The following is a 16,758-nucleotide window of genomic DNA, read 5'->3' as shown; positions in this document are numbered from 1 at the left end:
CACCGTCACCAGAGGCAGCACCCGGGGAGTGGTCTAGGCTTAGTGGCTGTGTACACTTGGATTTGACCTTGGCTTCACCTTTCAGAGGCCATGCTCCATTGCTGAATCTCTGACAGTTCCTATCTCCGTCCCATCTTCCTGGTGGCGTAATAGCCATTGACAGGGCTGGAAGTCCCCTCTATGAAGTATGGGGCACCTAGTAGGTGCTCAATAAATGGGACTTCCCCTGAGAACCCCATTGTCCCCAACATCCTCAGCCTGTCCTGTCTTTCATGTTCAGCACAAAACACAAATGCCTAGAGTCACCTCACTTAGAGACTGTCCCTTGCTGGGGTGCTGCCTCTCTTGGCTGCGGGTGCTGGGTGGATGGCTGCTGGGACGGGAACGTCTGTTCCCAGGTAGCCTCCTGAACTAGCCAGCACTTGGCCAGCGTGGGCTTGCCCGAGCGGTCCCTGCTGGGCCTCAGCCTCCTTTTTGGCCTTCAGGTTCCCCAGGAGCCCCAGGCTCTGGGATGGGGGTTCCCTATGCCCCCGGCCTCATAAACTGTCGGGAGTCGCGCGTTTGGGGATGCTCAGTTGTGCCTCCTTCTGGAAGTCGCGGTAACAGGATTAGCGGTGTCGCGCTCTCCTCGGCCAGCTGTGGCTACTTTAATCCGCCCCCGCCCTCCTGATTTGGGGTGCTTTCCTTCGCCTCCTTTCCCACCACTTACATTTTCCTGATTTGATTTTATTTTACTTTGCTTTTGTCTTGACCAGCTTCTCCAGAATCATGCACCAAACGGTGAAGGAACTGTCACCAAAGTGTAATGTGTCCTTCCTCCTGTCTGAAGACGGCAGTGGCAAGGGGGCTGCCCTCATCACAGCTGTGGGCGTGAGGCTCCGGGGAGAAATGAGCTAAGGGCACAGGCCCCCGCCCGCTGCCCGTCCAGCACTTGTCTCTCAAAGCGACGACCCCCCTGTTCCTCTCAGCGAGCCGCGCTGGGAGCCCTCAGCGCCAGAGCCACCCCCCGCAGCGGGGAAGGAAAGCAATCCAACGAATGGCGCCTATCGTAGGGTACAACCTAGAGCGTGTGCTGTTGACCATCTCTCACTTGGACCCTCACCTGCCCCGCCACTCTGCATGATTTGATCTCCACCTGGTCGTGCATCCCCTCGTGTGAAGTGTAGCCGCACCCCTTCCTCCCGCGGGCGCCCATCCAGCTCAGATGAAAAGTCGCACCATCAGACGGGCCCTGTGGCCTCCAAAGCCCGTCCTCGGGGTTGCCTCCCCTGCGTGAAGTGGATTATCACCAGCAGTCACTGCCGGACTCTTCCCCCGGGCCCGGGGCCCAGCTTGAAGGGCGAGTGTGGACGCAGCGTGACCGCTATCTCCCGTCCCCGCCACCCACTGTGGCAGCCTGGCGGTCCCATCGGGGGATGTGTCGATGCCACTAGACATGTGTGTGTCCATGGAACCGGTCCTAGCCGCACTGTGACAGTCTTGCATTCTGTTGATCTCGTGGGGGGGGAGGTGGGAAGTCCCGTGGGAAAGTGTCTTGTCTCCATTTGGGTAAAAGGAACCGACCCACAAGCAGCGCCATCACTGGAATTTCCCATCGCTTTTGTGAGCCATGTTGTATGACCTAGTAAACTTTGTACCAATTCAAAAAGCCGAGTGATGCTTGGTGGCTGGGGAGAGGGGGGGAGACCTGGGGGTGTGGCAAAAGCCAGATGCTGGGGGATATTTGTGACTGTCTGGGTGGGCCAAGAGTCTAAAATAAAGATCACGGTCTTTGGCGCCCAGCCTGGGTCTGGCATGAGGACTTCTGTCGTGTCCCTGCAAACCATCATAGAAGTGGCCTCTCCCCTGGTCTCCAGCATCTGCTCTGTCAATGCCTCAAGTCCTGGCATCCCACACCCCTTCTGCAGGGCTGGAGAAAGGGAGGACTCTGGTCTCCCGTCCTCCACGCCTGTTAGAACAAAGGAAAGGGGTACTTGGCCTCCAGGGGCTGTGGGTCCTTCCCTCTGCCCCCTGCTCAGATGCACCCGGAGTCTGGAGGCAGCCAGGGAGGCAGGGTGCTGCGCTCCCTCCTTGAATCCCATCTGTAGGAAATTGGCCCTTTTCTGACCCTTCTACCCCCATCTATCCTCAGGGGGTTGTTATCAGGCCCCAGGGCTGCCACCCATCATAGATCCCTCCCACACCCTTGGGTGGATTTCACGCCAAAGCATCCAGGGTGCTGAGATGTCCCATCTGCAACTAGGAGTCCGAGTGGCTGCCCAGGACCGCCTGCAGGCTCACACGGCTTGGTGAGATCAGAGTCCTTTATTTGGGGCACCAAAGGAGCCAGTGTCTGCCACAGTGATCCCTGGGGAGCACACAGGTGACTTAGACTTTGGGTGTACATTGCAGTGTGATCTGGCTCTCCAGAGGGCGCTGGGCGTGGATGGTGAGTCAGCAGGTGGGAGAGGTGCCCTGTGGGCCAGGCCTAATGCCTCTGGACAGTTGCCGCAGAGCGATGGTGGGGGCTGACCTGTAGGTGGCGCTCATGTGAAGCGGCTGGTGTGGGAATGATAAGAACCAGGGCTGCCTTTCAACCTGGCACTGATTCTGTGACTTTTCCCGGCCTGTGATTTTGCCACTGGGCAGAGGAAGAGGCTGAGGGTCAGAGTGACTTGCCCAAAGCAACTCAGCGGAGATCCCATTGGATTTAACCACCCTCTACTCTGGGCTGTATCTTGAGTTATTTTGATTTTGAGACAGAAGCCAGCCCTGGGTCCACTTACAGCTCATGGCTTTGCAAAAATAAGAAGACTTCTTCCCTGTGTCGTGGGCCTCGTAACAAATCAGGGTCATGGTCATGTGCTGCCCCAGATGAGTTTTGTTTCCTTACCCAACGTTTATAAACACTTGGGTGAGCCACATTGAACAGGTCTAGAAGTTTCACATGCAAATTTGGATTTCCAGCTTTTCTTGAAAGATATACCCACAGCGGGCTCCCATCACATCCCCACATGACAATTGTCCAAGGGGGTGACACCTGGCCCTGGATCCAGGCACGAGGCTTCAGAGTTCAGCAGGCTTCCCCTCTTGGGGACCTCCACCCAGCCTTCCCTCTAGGAACTTCAGAAGGGGCCACATCCCCGGCCATGAGCAAAATCTCTTTCGTGTGACACCTCTTGACCCTCATGGAAAGGGATGGAGTGGGAGTCAGCTCTAGTTTATCTTCCTCGGTTGGAGTGACCCACGGGCAGCACCGGAAAGCAAGGCGGAATCCCGAGCGGAACCTGGGGAACGGAGGGTCAGCTTCAGCCAGGGAGTTAGGGTTCAGGGGCTGTCGCGTGACTTCTCCCAGCTCCAGGTGACTGTCTGGGGGAAAGTTGCTGCCTCTGAAGAGCCCACCGTTCCCATCGCTCAGGGGTTCTTGAGAGATGCATTTTTTTTTTTTTTTTTTGGAGAGGGGCACTAGGGATGGAACCCAGGGACACCTTACACTGAACTACACCCCCAGCTCTTTTACACTTTATTTTGAGGCAGAAACTGGCTGAGTTTCCCAGCCTGGCTTTGAACCTTCACTCTTCCTGCCTCGGCCTCCCAAGTTGCTGGGATTATAGGTGTGCAGTACCACCCCTGACTAGAGATGCGTTCTTCAATGGATTTGATTTTAGGAAACAGCCGTAAGTATTGCTGGAGTTTAATCTAGTGACCGAAGTGGGTGAGGAAGCTGACTTAGACTATTTGTTATTACAAATGAAAAGAAGCAATCATTTAAAAGAATCATGGATTTTCTTGCTTGTCTTATATAAACCGTCTTCTAAAGTAGTATTCAAAGAAAGGTTTAAGAAATTGGGGCTCTGGCCATGCTGGTGGACGAGGGGTGCCCTCCCTGTGGGCTCCTATGAAGAAAAAAGTTGGGGTCCATAAGCTTAAAAAATGACTCTCGCCCACAGCAGCACTGAAGTTCCAAGCTTAAAGTGGAGCTCAGAGGAAGCAGATTGGTGAGTGGAAATGGGTTGGCAGAAGGAATACTGGAGGCTTAGGGCAGAAATAAGGAGAACCCCGTGCAAGCTGGTGCGAGAGCGCGGAACTGCACCGTCCCTTCCTGAGCTGCAGGGCTCCCTGTCTTGGAAGAGCCTGCCTCGCTGGGGATCCTCTTCGTGCAGCTCCATGGTGGGGCCTGACAAGTGCCTATTTGCAAGCCTGGTGGCCTCTAACTTACACCCACATCCAACCCAGCTCCCCACCGTCCTCCCCTGCCCTCCCCCTGCAGTCTTCCCCAGCTCAGCTCCTGATAGCTCTCAACTTCTGACCACCCAGGCCAAGAACTTGTTGAGAGTCATCTTTGACTTCTTCTCACTGGTGACCTCCTGTCCATCAAACTCCATTGGCAGCCTGGCGCTCTGGTGCACATCTAAGATCCCAGCAGCTCGGGAGGATCACAAGTTCAAAGTCAGCCTCAGCAATTTAACAAGGTACCAAGCAACTCACTGAGACCCTGTCTCTAAATAAAATACAAAAGAGGGCTGGGGATGTGGCTGGTTGAGTATCCCTGAGTTCAATCCCTGGTACCCACCACCCCCCAAAAAATTCCATTGGCAATATCCAGACCCTGACCACATCTCACCCCAGTTGAGACCATCTTTAGCTGGATCAATGCCAAAGCCTCCCTGAAGCCTTTCCCTTGGCCCCTCCCCTTTGGTATAGTTCCAGTGCAGTGCTGGACTGAGTCTTCCAAAATGTCGGAGCATGTGTCTCCCCTGCTCAGAGTCCTGTGGTTCCCCATGTTCAAGTACAAGCCCAAGTCCTGACCTTGACCCCAGGGCCGTCCTTCAGTCGTTCCTTCTGCCTGGAGCACTTGTCCAGTCTGCAGGGCTGACTTGCTCATTCCCATTTGCAGATGCAAAAAGCACCGTGGGCCTCTAAGTCCTTGAGCACCTGGGAGCTCAGGTCTGCGTGTATGATGGGGCAAGGCTCTGGGGAGGAGTTGGAACTCCATCTAGGGGGACCTGGAGGATGACATCCCACCTAGATGGGAGGGGAGGGGCTCAGGCAGGGACAAGGTGGAGACTCATTTGTGCAGGGGACCTGAAGGGGCTGTCCCTGGCCTGGAAGCAGAAAGGACCTGGTCCTGTGGCGCTCACCTGTGGTTGAGGCTGCAGTAGATGATGGGGTTGTACATGGTGGAGCTCATGGCCAGCCAGAAGAGCGCCAGGTACACCTGCTGGATGAACTTATGGCAGTAGATGTCCTCCCGGAAGTTGCCCAGGATGAAGTAGAGGTGGTAGGGCAGCCAGCAGATGGCAAATGTCACCACCACCAGCACCATGGTCTTCACAAACTGCTCCAGAAGAGCATCAGGTCACTCCTCAGCCCCTGAGTCCCAAGCGCTAACCCTCCTAGGGCATCGGGGGAGGCCCTCCGTGATCAGACCGACCTCTCTCTTCTGCCTCCACCTGGAGCTGCTGCCCAGATCTCCTGAACCCCCACCTCAGGGTCTGCACTCTTCTGCTCAACTGCTGTCCTGCCTTTAAAGCCACACTCCTAGAAGCCAGCCCAACGGTGACCTCAGTGGCCTCTCCTGCTTGGAGGGGAGGAGCTCACTCCTAAGCCCACCCTTGATGGGGGCTGTACCAGCTCTGAGGTCCCAGGCTCCTGTTTCCCTGGGATCTGTGTCTGTCACTGAGCTCCACCCAGAGTCCTCCACCTCTGCCTGGGGACCAGGTCCCTTGCCACCAACCCCCAACACCTGGCCTCTGCAGGCACACCCCAAGAGGGATGAGGCCAGCTAGGGGTGGCAGATGGAGACCAACACCTCGCGGGTTGCGGGGAGAAGGGGCACGATGGCAGCTCTCTAATCAGAAGCCACACTGCCATGCAGTTTCTAGGTCTCCAGGTCTGCAGTTTCAGCCTTTAGGGATTCTGAGAGTCCAAGGCACCTCCCTATGTACTTCCGGGGCTTGTCTGAAAATCAACATTCCAATTATTCAACATGCTAACATGTTAGCATTCTGTTATTCTGAGATTCTTGGAGGGATCTGAAATGCTCTGGGCTTCAGGACTTCCTGATCCCCCAACCTTCCAGAAGTTCCCTCCAGTTTGTATTTGCCCAAAGACCAAAGGCCAAGCCACCTGCCAGGGACAAAGGATGCTCTATCCCTCCCTAGACTTGCCATGGCAGGGTCCTAGGCCCTCATTGGCTGGTTCTGAGGGTTCTGAGATGGCCAGGGTGACTCCTAGAGGTGGCCACATCCCGCCCCTGGCGCCTACCTTCTTCTTGGCCTGCAGGTGGCGCAGGTTGGCACCGTGGACCTGGTGTCGTGGGACAGCGCGCCTCCAGAGTGTGAGGCCAATGATGCTGTAGGCAATGAACATCACCAGGAGGGGCAGGAGGTAGATGAGGGCGATCACCACTAGGTGGTACCTGGAGTAGAAGCCAGGAGTTTGGACAGTCAGTGGCCGGTAGTGACTCCCATGTCTTCTCCTGCTCATTGGGGGGACTCTGTGGCCCTCACCCTGCACCACCTGTTGCCCCCCAACCCTGGTTTGATTTAAAGAAAAATAAATGCAACCTTGGCTTGTGCCAAAAGAGGGCTTCTCCTGCAAAAGGGTCACCAGCATTAGCCCCACAAGCTTCATGTGACAGACAAGTGCTTACCAGAAAAAGGAAAGAGAAGCAAAAAAAAGTTAACAATTTGTTTAAAATGTAAAACACTATTAGGCTGGAAGGAGAAAGCAAAATTACTTGTCTCACTCCCATCACTATTTACACTTTGGGCGGGGCGTGGTGGTGCACACCTATAATCCTAGCCACTTGGGAAGCTGAGGCAGGAGGACCGCAAGTTCAAGGCCAGCCTCAGTAACTTAGAAAGGCCTTAAGCAACTTAACCAGATCTTGTCTCAAAACAAAAAAATAAAAAGAGCAGGGGATGTGGCTCAGGGATTGAGTGCCCCTTGGCTTCAATCCCCAGCATCAAAATCAAACAAAATTAAAAACCACCAACTTGGTATAGTTTCTTCCTGAAGTGCATGTGTAGGTCTGTATGTGTATGTCCATGTGCATGGGAGTGCGTTTATGCATGTGTCCATATTTGTTAGAGAGACCATGTATCTACCCTACGTCCAAGTGGATGTAGAGGACGGCTGGCGTTAAGAAGGTGCCACCCTATCCCCGCATCCCTATCAAGTCACACACCATGGCATCATCTGCTTCCTGCTCACCAGCCTTCGGTTGGGCACAAGGCTTGTGTCAGCAAACACCCCTGTGCCCACCTTTGAGCAAGTGGCCCAGAACACCATTGCATGGCTACCCACCCAGTCTCCAGAAAGACTGGAAGGAAGGGAGAAGGAGCAGCCTGTGCCGGGTTTCTGTCACCCTACACTCAGGTTGTGCTGACTTTTCATTTCCTTTGGGAAAGAAAGACAGTGTCAAGGAGCTGTGTGTCCCTGCAGGCTGAGGGCTGACCCCCAGGCAGGGCTGCAGAGGGGCTTCTTGGAGCATCCCAAGCCTTAGACACCCCCCCTCCCCATCCTGCCAAGTGCCTTTTCCCTTTCTAACTAGAAAAGCGGAGAGGATCCCAAGCCCCGCCTCCACCCAGCATGTGCCAGCCGTGCAGGTCCCCATGTAGGAGGCTCCACCAGCCTGAGGGAGGGAGAAGGTGGCTCCGACAAATCTCTTGTAAAGCATCGTGTTTAGAATTTCACTTGCTTTCCTTGGACAAACGTGTCAATCACAAAAGGTATGGGGATACCTAGGTGCCCCGATTCCCTGGTAGGTCCTGGGTGTAAGAGCCCCATCACTGAGCAGGTAGGAAGGGAGAAGGAGCAGGCTGTGCCGGGTTTCTGTCACCCTACAGAGTGTCTAAGCTAGAAGGACCCTGAGAACCAACAGGGCCACCTTGCCTCGGTGTCCTCAGAGAAGTGCAGGAAGTATGTTTCCTAGGAATCAAGACTTAATCAAGACCCAAACCATCTCCGTTTCACCGAGGCTGTAGGAGTCAGAACGGGGCTCTAATTGAAAGCATGATCTTGGCAAGTCAGGTTTCTCCCCCAGCCTCAGTTTCCTCATCTGTCAAGTGAGCAGGTAACCTCTGTCCTTCCCATGTGTGAGCAACATTCTATTCTTTTCCAGGGACATAGTTCAGGATAGGAATTCACCCTGGGCTAGGTCCCCATGAGGAGTGTTGAGGACAGCTTCTAGAATCTGCCCAAACCAGGGAATCTGTCCTTCTTGTATCCAAATTTTAGGGGTAAATGTGTATTTCCTGGAGGCCGCATCTGTACCTTCATCTGATTCCTACACTCACCCAGGTGTGAGCCTGTGAGGATAGAGCCCCAATCTCAATTTACACCAGCGGCTCCCCCCAACACACTGATTCTCACACAGAATCAGCCTTCCTGAAATCCCCATCAAAATTCCAGTAACACCAAAGTACCCCTTCCCCAGCCCACCCCTGTGCTCTTCTTACTTTTCCCTGTTGCCTGGATCAGGGCTGGAATTCACCATGCACAGAGGGTGGGAGCAGGGTCCCTTCCGTTCTTACTGGCTCCCCTCTCAAGGAGGAAGTCCCCATTAAAATGGAGAAATACTGCCCCCAGTGGCCAGATCCAAAATACTCTGCTCTCTACCCCTCTCCTTCCCCTCCATGGATGCAAACTTCAGGGACCAGTGGGGTGCAGGGCAGAGGCAGAGAGACCCTGGACAGGGCCTGCCCTCAAGGCCAGCAGTCCCCAGTAGCAACCTTATTGTTGGGATGGTGTCTTCTGTGGCATGGAATGACCCTCTTCAGGAAGGTGCTCAGGAGAGATGGGGCCCAGGGAGGGATGGGTATTGGAGAAGGAGTGTTAAAGGAGACGGGGATGGGGACTGTGTTGCCATGGTTACCAGGAAGCTATCAGCTAAGAGTGCACACATCTGCAAGCCTGGGGCAGCTGGGACTTCACTGGACTGGATATGCTACCTCCGGGTGTGCCTTTGTCTGTCTCCTCTTTAATCTACCACGTACTGGGCATGAGTTCTGTGCCAGGTACAGGGCTAAGGGCTTCGAGGACATGATCTCCTATTACTAATCCTCATTTTAGAGAGAAGACAAAGGCTCAGAGAGGTTAAGTGACTAGAGAGTCGTCTAGCCAGGAGGGAAGAAATAGGCCAAGACACAGGCCTGGCTACTAACTCCAAAGTCTCCGTGGATTCCTCTCCTCTACTAACCAATGGTGCCAGGCTTGGGGGTCACAGAGCCACATGGTGAGAACCCTGGGAAACAGGCCCAGAACTGGCAAAGGACGCAGCCAGGGTCACGCAGCAGCCAGGTCATGCTTGGGTTTTTCTTCCCTCCCCTCCTCCCCTCCCCCAGCCCAGGATGCCCACCTCGGCATGAAGCAGGCACCAGGCATTCCCAAAACACGTGACGTGTCGAGCCGCACTTGCCATATGCATACACACATTGTACTTATTTCAGGACACACACATCTTAGGTGGCAGGGTGGCCTGTTTGAGTCCTTGTCTCACCACGTCCTAGTTGTGTGGTCTTGGGCATGTTATTTGGGTTTTCAGTGCCTCTGTTTCGGGGCAACAGAGAGAAACCCTGACTCAAAATTTAAAAAGACTGGGGATGTAGTTCAGTGGTAAAGTGCCCCCACTCAAGCTGCAGTATGGAAAAAAAAAAAAAAAGGTGCTTAGAACAGGCCTGGCAGTTAATGTTCCTTTTGGTACAGATGGCACCCCAACATGTGTATTTTTTTTGGAGGGGGGTATCGGGGACTGAACTCGGGGGCACCTGACCACTGAGCCACATCCCAGCTCTATTATTTAGAGACAGAGTCTCGCTGAGTTGCTTAGCGCCTCGCCCTTTGCTGGGGCTGGCTTTGAACTCGTGATCCTTCTGCCCTGGCCTCCTGAGTCGCTGGGATTACAGGCCTGTGCCACTGCACCCAGCTCTGTCATGTGTTTTGATTAAATGCTTCTCTTGACTTTATGATGATGCTGAGGTTATGGTCATTTGCTAGAAATGGAACTATGAAGTTTGAACTCAGATTTTTTCCTGGGCTAGTGATTTGTGACATGATCTCTCTCAGAATTCTGAACAGTAACAGCGAGACTAGCAGCACCCAGTTAATTCTGTAATGACGAGGAGTGACAGGTGACACTCTACAAGGTGCTTTGTGGCTGACCTAGGATATGCAGGAGGGTAGGTGCACAAGATATCTTCAACTTAGGCCGGGTTTAGAGGGAAGTGAGCCCATTGCTGAGGATCCTTAGTATAAATATGTGCTCACATAATCCCGTTAGAACTCCCAGATCCCGTGCACGCCCATGAGCACACACTACACACACGGCCGGGAATGCACACACGAGCATGTGCCTTGTGTCTCTGTACCCTCGCCCCGGGAGACCTTACTGGAGGAGTGACTTGTCCCTGCTGTCTTCAGGCCAGGCCACCACGCACTTGGTGGCGCCCTGGTCCACGGTGATGGTGGAATAGAAGCACTGGGGGAAGGCGAGGGCCAGGGCCACCAGCCAGATGCCCGCGATAACTGCCTTGGTGCTGGGGGCGGAGAGCCGTGGCTGAAAGGGATGGACGATGGCCATGTACCTGTGGGCAGAGCACAGAACGAGTGGTGAGAGCCCTCCTGTCCCACCTGTCCCCTTCTCCATTCCTCTGCCCAGGTCTACATGCTGCTGACCATGTCCACGGGTGTTGGAGTTATGCCAGATCTGCAGAGAGTGGAACTGGGGACTCTCACAGCCACATAGAGATGTCCTACGTAGGCACCATCCTGTTCCGTAACCACTAACCACGTGTGGCCAGGAGTACCATACGCATGGCCAGCGTGACTGGGGAACTGAATTTTAAATTTTAATTTAAGGGATTGGGGATGTGGCTCAAGCGGTAGCGCGCTCGTCTGGCATGCGTGCGGCCCGGTTCGATCCTCAGCACCACATACCAACAAAGATGTTGTGTCGGCCGAGAACTAAAAAAATAAATAAATATTAAAATTCTCTTCTCTCTCTCTCTCTCTCTCTCTTTAAAAAAAATTAATTTAAACTTAAAGAGCCACATATTGGACAGCACAGGCCCAAACCTTTAAACTTGGCCCTCGAGGCCTCTGCACGTGGCCAACGCACTGGCCAGCCTCCTCCCACTGCCTCCTGAGCCTCCCGGGCTCACTCTGGCCATGAGCCAGCCCTGCAGGGTCTTCTTGGGCCTTTCCTTCCATCTCAGGCTGCAGCTCCTCCTTCCTCTCTGTGTTCATCAAAGTTCCCTGAAGACCTGCTCAACTCGGGTCTCTCTCTGGGGGACTGTGGGGATTACAGCTGCTGTTTGGCAGCCCTGTGCCTGGTGGGGTGCAGGGCCCACCACCCACTGGTCTTAGATGGGGATTATTTATTTCCACACTAGGTGACAGGCTTGGAAATGTGGAGAGACAGCCAGCTTAGGAAAGGCAGAGCTGGATTTCAGCCCTGGTTGGTCCAGCTGTGTGCTCCTGGGCTGTGAAGTCCCCTGTTCCCAGGACCTGTACAACACTGTAGGAGGGTCCTGGGGCCTGGTGAGCAGAAGCCTCGTGAGTCTAGAGCCCTGATCAAGGAGGGTGAGCTGCACGTCTCTCCAAGGTCAAAGGATCCAAAGGGCACCGTTCAACACAGGCCTGGCTGCCCACCCCGAGTCCCCCAATATGCAGTGTGACCTAAGGTCTTGGTTTCTCCCTCACTAGAAGGAGGAGGTGAGACTAGATTAGTGGGTCTCTTTGTGTCCTGGGCCTGTTGCTGTCCAGTGGAGCCCATGGACCCCTCCTTAGAATAAGATTTGGGGGTGGGGTACTGGGGATGGAACACAGGAGCACTTCACTGAGCCACATCCCCAACCCTTTTAAAAACGTTTTTATTTTTATTTTTTAATGCTGCGACAGGGTCTCCCTAAGTTGTTGAGGATGGCCCCAGACTCGGATCCTCCTGCCTCCTCCCAAGTTGCTGGGATCACAGGTGTGTGACCCTGCACCTCGCTAGAATGAGATTTTTTAAAAATATATTTATTTTTTAGGTTTAAGTGGACACAATATCTTTATTTTACATTGATGTGGTGCTGAGGATCGAACCCAGTGCCTCGTGACTGCTAGGTGAGCGCTCTACCACTGAGCCACAACCCCAGCCCTAGAATGAGATTTTTTAAATGAATAAATTATAATACTCAGGATTACAAAGAGCATCAGTCATACTGAAGCACAGTTATCAAAACATAAAATAAATTTGGGAAATTGTAATATATGCACTTTTTTATTAACACACTAAACAACAAGATCTAGCTGCAGATCTGGAACCTATGGTAATTTTGAAATAGTGATTGTGTAACCACACAAGAATCTATGATCGATCTCTCTCTCTCTCTCTCTCTCTCTCTCTCTCTCTCTCTCTCTCTCTCCCCTTTTTGTGTGGTTCTGAGGATCAAACCCAGGGCCTTGCACATGCCAGGCGAGTGCTCTACCACGGAGCTACACCCCCAGCCCACAAGTATCTATGATTTCTGTTGGTGACAAAGCCCCGGGTGCTGCTGGGGTCCTGGAGAAGTGTGCTTGCTGCCTACCTCTGTGCTTGTGTCGATTTTGTCCCCACATGAGTTCAGGAACCTTGTGGTTTCTGCCCATGGTCTGCGGTCATGGGTTAGGTTCTCCTGGACCAGATGATGTTAGTGTCCTCCCTCCTGGTCCTGTGACACGGACCTCCCCTGACTACCACAGGAGCTCGGGCTTTGAGCACGTGATTATTCCTACTTATTCACTTCCTTTACATTGACCAGAAATGGCCTTGGTACCTGGTGACCCCTGGCTCTTTCTCCCCTGGATGAGTCCAAGCCTTGGGACAAGGCAAGGACGATGGACTGTGGCCTCAAATTCTACCCCCTACCCAGCAGGGCAGTTCCCACCCGGTGTCCCACCCGGTGTCCCAGGCGTAACGGGAGCTCTGACTGCTCTGTGAGCTTTCCACCTTCTGCCTGGAACAGTCACCCCCAGAGGTCACTCATCCCCTCCTCCTGGGTGGCTCAGATCCACCCTCACAGGTCCATCCTGATGCCCGTTTAACATGACAACCTGCCCCACCTCCCCTCTGATCTCTGATATTTTTTCAAAGCCTCATGACCTCAAAACACAGCCCGGAGTTCATGGGTTCAGGTGCTTATGGTTCAGACTCTCGCCAGGGGAGGCTCATTACCCGTTTGTTTTTTCCTTCTCCCAAACACCCAGAATAACATCTGTACTTGGCAAGCACGGGACGTGTATTTGCTAAATAAATGAAGAAACAGGGAAACGAATGAAGGCATTTCCACTGTGAACTGATCTGAGCTGCCCGCCTCGTCACCTGGATTATTATTCAACAGCTTCCTGCCTGGTCTCCCGGCTCCCCCCCTGCCCTCCACAGCACCCCCTGCCCCCACAGCACCCCCTGCCCCCACAGCATCCCCTGCCCCCACAGCACCCCCTGCCCCCACAGCACCCCCTGCCCCCCACAGCCCCCTGCCCTCCACAGCACCCCCTGCCCCCACAGCATCCCCTGCCCCCACAGCATCCCCTGCCCCCACAGCACCCCCTGCCCTCCACAGCACCCCCTGCCCCCACAGCACCCCCTGCCCCCCACAGCATCCCCTGCCCCCACAGCACCCCCTGCCCTCCACAGCACCCCCTGCCCTCCACAGCACCCCCTGCCCTCCACAGCCCCCTGCCCTCCACAGCACCCCCTGCCCCCACAGCACCCCCTGCCCCCCACAGCCCCCTGCCCTCCACAGCACCCCTGCCCCCACAGCACCCCCTGCCCCCCACAGCACCCCCTGCCCCCCACAGCCCCCTGCCCTCCACAGCACCCCCTGCCCCCACAGCACCCCCTGCCCCCCACAGCCCCCTGCCCTCCACAGCCCCCTGCCCCCTACAGCACCCCCGGCCCTCCACAGCACCCCCTGCCCCTCATAGCACCCCCTGCCCTCCACAGCCCCCTGCCCCCACAGCACCCCTACCCTCCACAGCCCCCTGCCCTCCACAGCCCCCTGCCCCCCACAGCATCCCCTGCCCCCCACAGCACCCCCTGCCCCCACAGCACCCCTGCCCTCCACAGCCCCCTGCCCCCACAGCACCCCTGCCCTCCACAGCACCCCTGCCCCCCACACCATCCCCTGCCCCCACAGCACCCCCTGCCATCCACAGCCTCCCCTGCCCCCCACAGCCCATCTCCATCCTTTAAGATGAAAGCCTGTGAGGTCAGGAGTTTCAGATTTCCCCCCACTAGCGCGTGTCCCCCCCTCTCATGTTCAGAACAGTGCCTGACCCAGGAGGTACTCAGGGGTACCCAGGGGGTGTCAGGGTGCTTTGGTGGTGGGTGCTGTCAAGGGACAGTTCCTACCCCAGCAGCCTAGAGGCTGGGTTCCCCGTGCCTGGCTCTGCCCCTGACTGGCTGGCGGACCTCAGTCTCGGGTTCCCTGGGTGTTGAGTTAGACATGGGGTTTAGATGGATAGTCCTCAGATTTTTCATTTTTAACTGGTGGACAAAAAAAATGTCCCAAATTTCCCAAAGTAAAACAGCTACAGCTGAGCCACGAGCGGCTGCAGGTGAAGGCTGCTGGGGCAGTTGGGGTGGGTTTGTGGGGAGGCTCACACCAGTGGAGCCATCCTGATGAGGACTCCGTGTCTCTGAGGGTCCCGGGCCCCACCCTGCCTCCCCCACACTCCCCATCTTTCCTGTTGGACGTCAGCCCACACCTCACTCCCCCAGGCACCCGAGTCCTCCTCTCCATCCCAGCCGAACCCTGCCTGCCCCAAATGCTTTCAAAGAACACCAGACAATCCCATGGCCACCTCCTCCACCCCTGCCCAGGCCCCCTCCTCGGGGAGTCACAGTCTGCAGCCCTGGAGAGCAGCTCAGGGAGACAACGTTCCTGTTGTAACAAGATGATAACCGCATGCAATGCTAAGGTTTTTTTCCGTCACTTAATCTACCTGAAATACGAAAACGATATGAACAATTTCACAACAAAGATCAGCCCCAGTGAGGAGCCATCCAAAGGTCCCTACAGCCTTGAACAGCCATCCAGAGCACAGTGCTTCCTGAGTCTAACCTTTACTCAACCTGCTGCAGTTCCCGCAGTGCCCCTGTCTCCCAGATCCATAGCTTTGAATCACGACAGGTTTGGGAAATGGTTCCCTGAGTCCCCCCACAATTTGCTGTGAGACCATAAGCCACTCCGTCTGAGCCTCAGCAAAGTGAGACGCTCCCCAACCCCCGCCTCCCCGCCACCCCCTCTTACCTGTCAGCGGCGATGGCTGTCATGGAGTAGATGCTGACAAACGTGACCGTGATGGGGAAGAGGTTCTGAAAGTAGCAGAAGACACGGCCGAAGTACCAGATGTTGTGGCTGGCATAGACGAAGTTGAAGGTGGCATTGAAGGTGGCCATGCACAGGTCAGCCAGGGCCAGGTTGACGATGAAGTAGTTGGTGACCGTGCGCATCCTCTGATGCGCCAGGATGATCCAGATGACCGTGGCGTTGCCCGTCACGGCCACCAGCACCAGGGCCAGGTAGGCTGTGGCCCACAGAGCCAGCTGCCAGCCGGGCATGGAGAAGGCGGTGACATCTGTGCTGTTGCTCTCGAGGCCAGAGGAGATGTTGGTGTCGCCCAGGAGGACGCAGGCCCCCATGGCTGGGGCTGAGTCTGGGTCCAAGCTCTGGGTCCAGGGGGCCTGGCTCCACAGCTCCTCCTGGATCTGCTACGGAAGACAAATCGGCTTTGGTGTGTCGCTATATGGGGGGCAAAGAGGGGCGGAGAGAGGACCAGATGCCAAGTGAGCCACACCAGCCTGGGGGCCACGCCTACATCTCCAAGATGAGTCCGGCTGAGCGGACGCCCAGCCAAGCCATTATCACGTCAGATTCCTGCACCCGGGCCAGACTCTCTCATGGCCCAGGGACATCTAGAATTTAAATCCTGTTGCCAGAGCAGGAGACATCCTCGTAAAATATCAGGTCAACCTCTTCACTGACCGACTGAGTCCAAAGGAGGATGTGACCTCGGAGGTCAGAAGTCAGAACTTGAATCCAGGCCTCTCTTAAGGCTCCTCAAGAAAAATTCCAGATGAGAGTCTAAATGGGGGGTAGATCCCATAGCCTCCGGGGCAGCGGGCCACCTCTCCAGGCCTTGGGGTGCAGGCGGCCTGGGGGCTCACAACCCAGGGGCCAGCCCGTGGCCGCCACTCCCCAGCTGCTCTTCCCAGGGCCTTGGCAGAGGCTCTGCCTGCTCTTGAGGCCCTCATCCCGCCTCCTGCTTGGCGGGGCCTTGTCTCTTGGAAGATTTAAGACGGCCTGCAAGGCGGGCAGCGGCCTCCCTGGAAAACAGGCGCAGCCGGGAGGCGCTGGCATGGAGGGCACAGTCCTCAGAGGTGTTTACACTCCGCCTGGGACAGGAGCTTCATCTAGAGAGTGAGCGGAGTACATATTTGGGAGCCAGAGTGAGTCGGAGCCCGGCTCTGCGACTCTGGGCAAGTCTCTTCATCTTTCTAAAAAGGAAGTCTTTGTGGGATGGTCAGAGATGCCCAGGGGTGTCAGGGTGCTCTGGGGTGGGTGCTGTTAGGTGACTCTGCCCTGCACCGGCGGCCCAGAGGGCTGGGTTCCCTGTGACTGGCTGGCAGACCTCAGGCCATCCTGCTCACCTCCAGCCTCAGTTTCCCTGGATGTAGAGTTAGAGCTGGGCTTAGCTGAACAGTTCTCAAATTTTTCATTTTTAACTGGAGGGAAAAAAAAAAAATTC

The 16,758-nt window shown here is 55.4% G+C and overlaps 2 protein-coding genes across 3 annotated transcripts in view; one reads left to right on the top strand and one right to left on the bottom strand.

The window, feature by feature from the left end:
- Hk1 (hexokinase 1) overlaps nucleotides 1-1,648 on the top strand; it is a 95,908-nt gene extending 94,260 nt beyond the window's left edge. For both annotated transcript variants that reach the window (XM_040273244.2, XM_005325959.5), the window contains one exon: nucleotides 756-1,648. In XM_040273244.2, coding sequence (XP_040129178.1) covers nucleotides 756-897 — 142 coding nt within the window. In that variant the 3' untranslated portion in view covers nucleotides 898-1,648. The remainder of the gene's footprint in view (nucleotides 1-755) is intronic.
- Nucleotides 1,649-2,949: 1,301 nt separating this feature from the next.
- On the bottom strand, nucleotides 2,950-15,652 carry Tacr2 (tachykinin receptor 2). The gene is made up of 5 exons (XM_005326003.4): nucleotides 15,261-15,652; nucleotides 10,374-10,568; nucleotides 6,247-6,400; nucleotides 5,121-5,317; nucleotides 2,950-3,266 (listed from the first exon to the last, which is right to left on the bottom strand). Exons 1-5 carry the CDS (start codon nucleotides 15,650-15,652, stop codon nucleotides 3,053-3,055), a joined length of 1,152 nt encoding a protein of 383 aa, XP_005326060.2. The 3' UTR covers nucleotides 2,950-3,052.
- Between the last annotated feature and the right edge of the window lie 1,106 nt (nucleotides 15,653-16,758).

The sequence above is a fragment of the Ictidomys tridecemlineatus genome, chromosome 1 (genome assembly GCF_052094955.1).
Source record: "Ictidomys tridecemlineatus isolate mIctTri1 chromosome 1, mIctTri1.hap1, whole genome shotgun sequence".
Lineage (NCBI taxonomy): Eukaryota > Metazoa > Chordata > Mammalia > Rodentia > Sciuridae > Ictidomys > Ictidomys tridecemlineatus.
The sequence above is the reverse complement of the archived record's forward strand: the minus strand, read 5'-3'. Positions and strand labels throughout refer to the sequence as shown.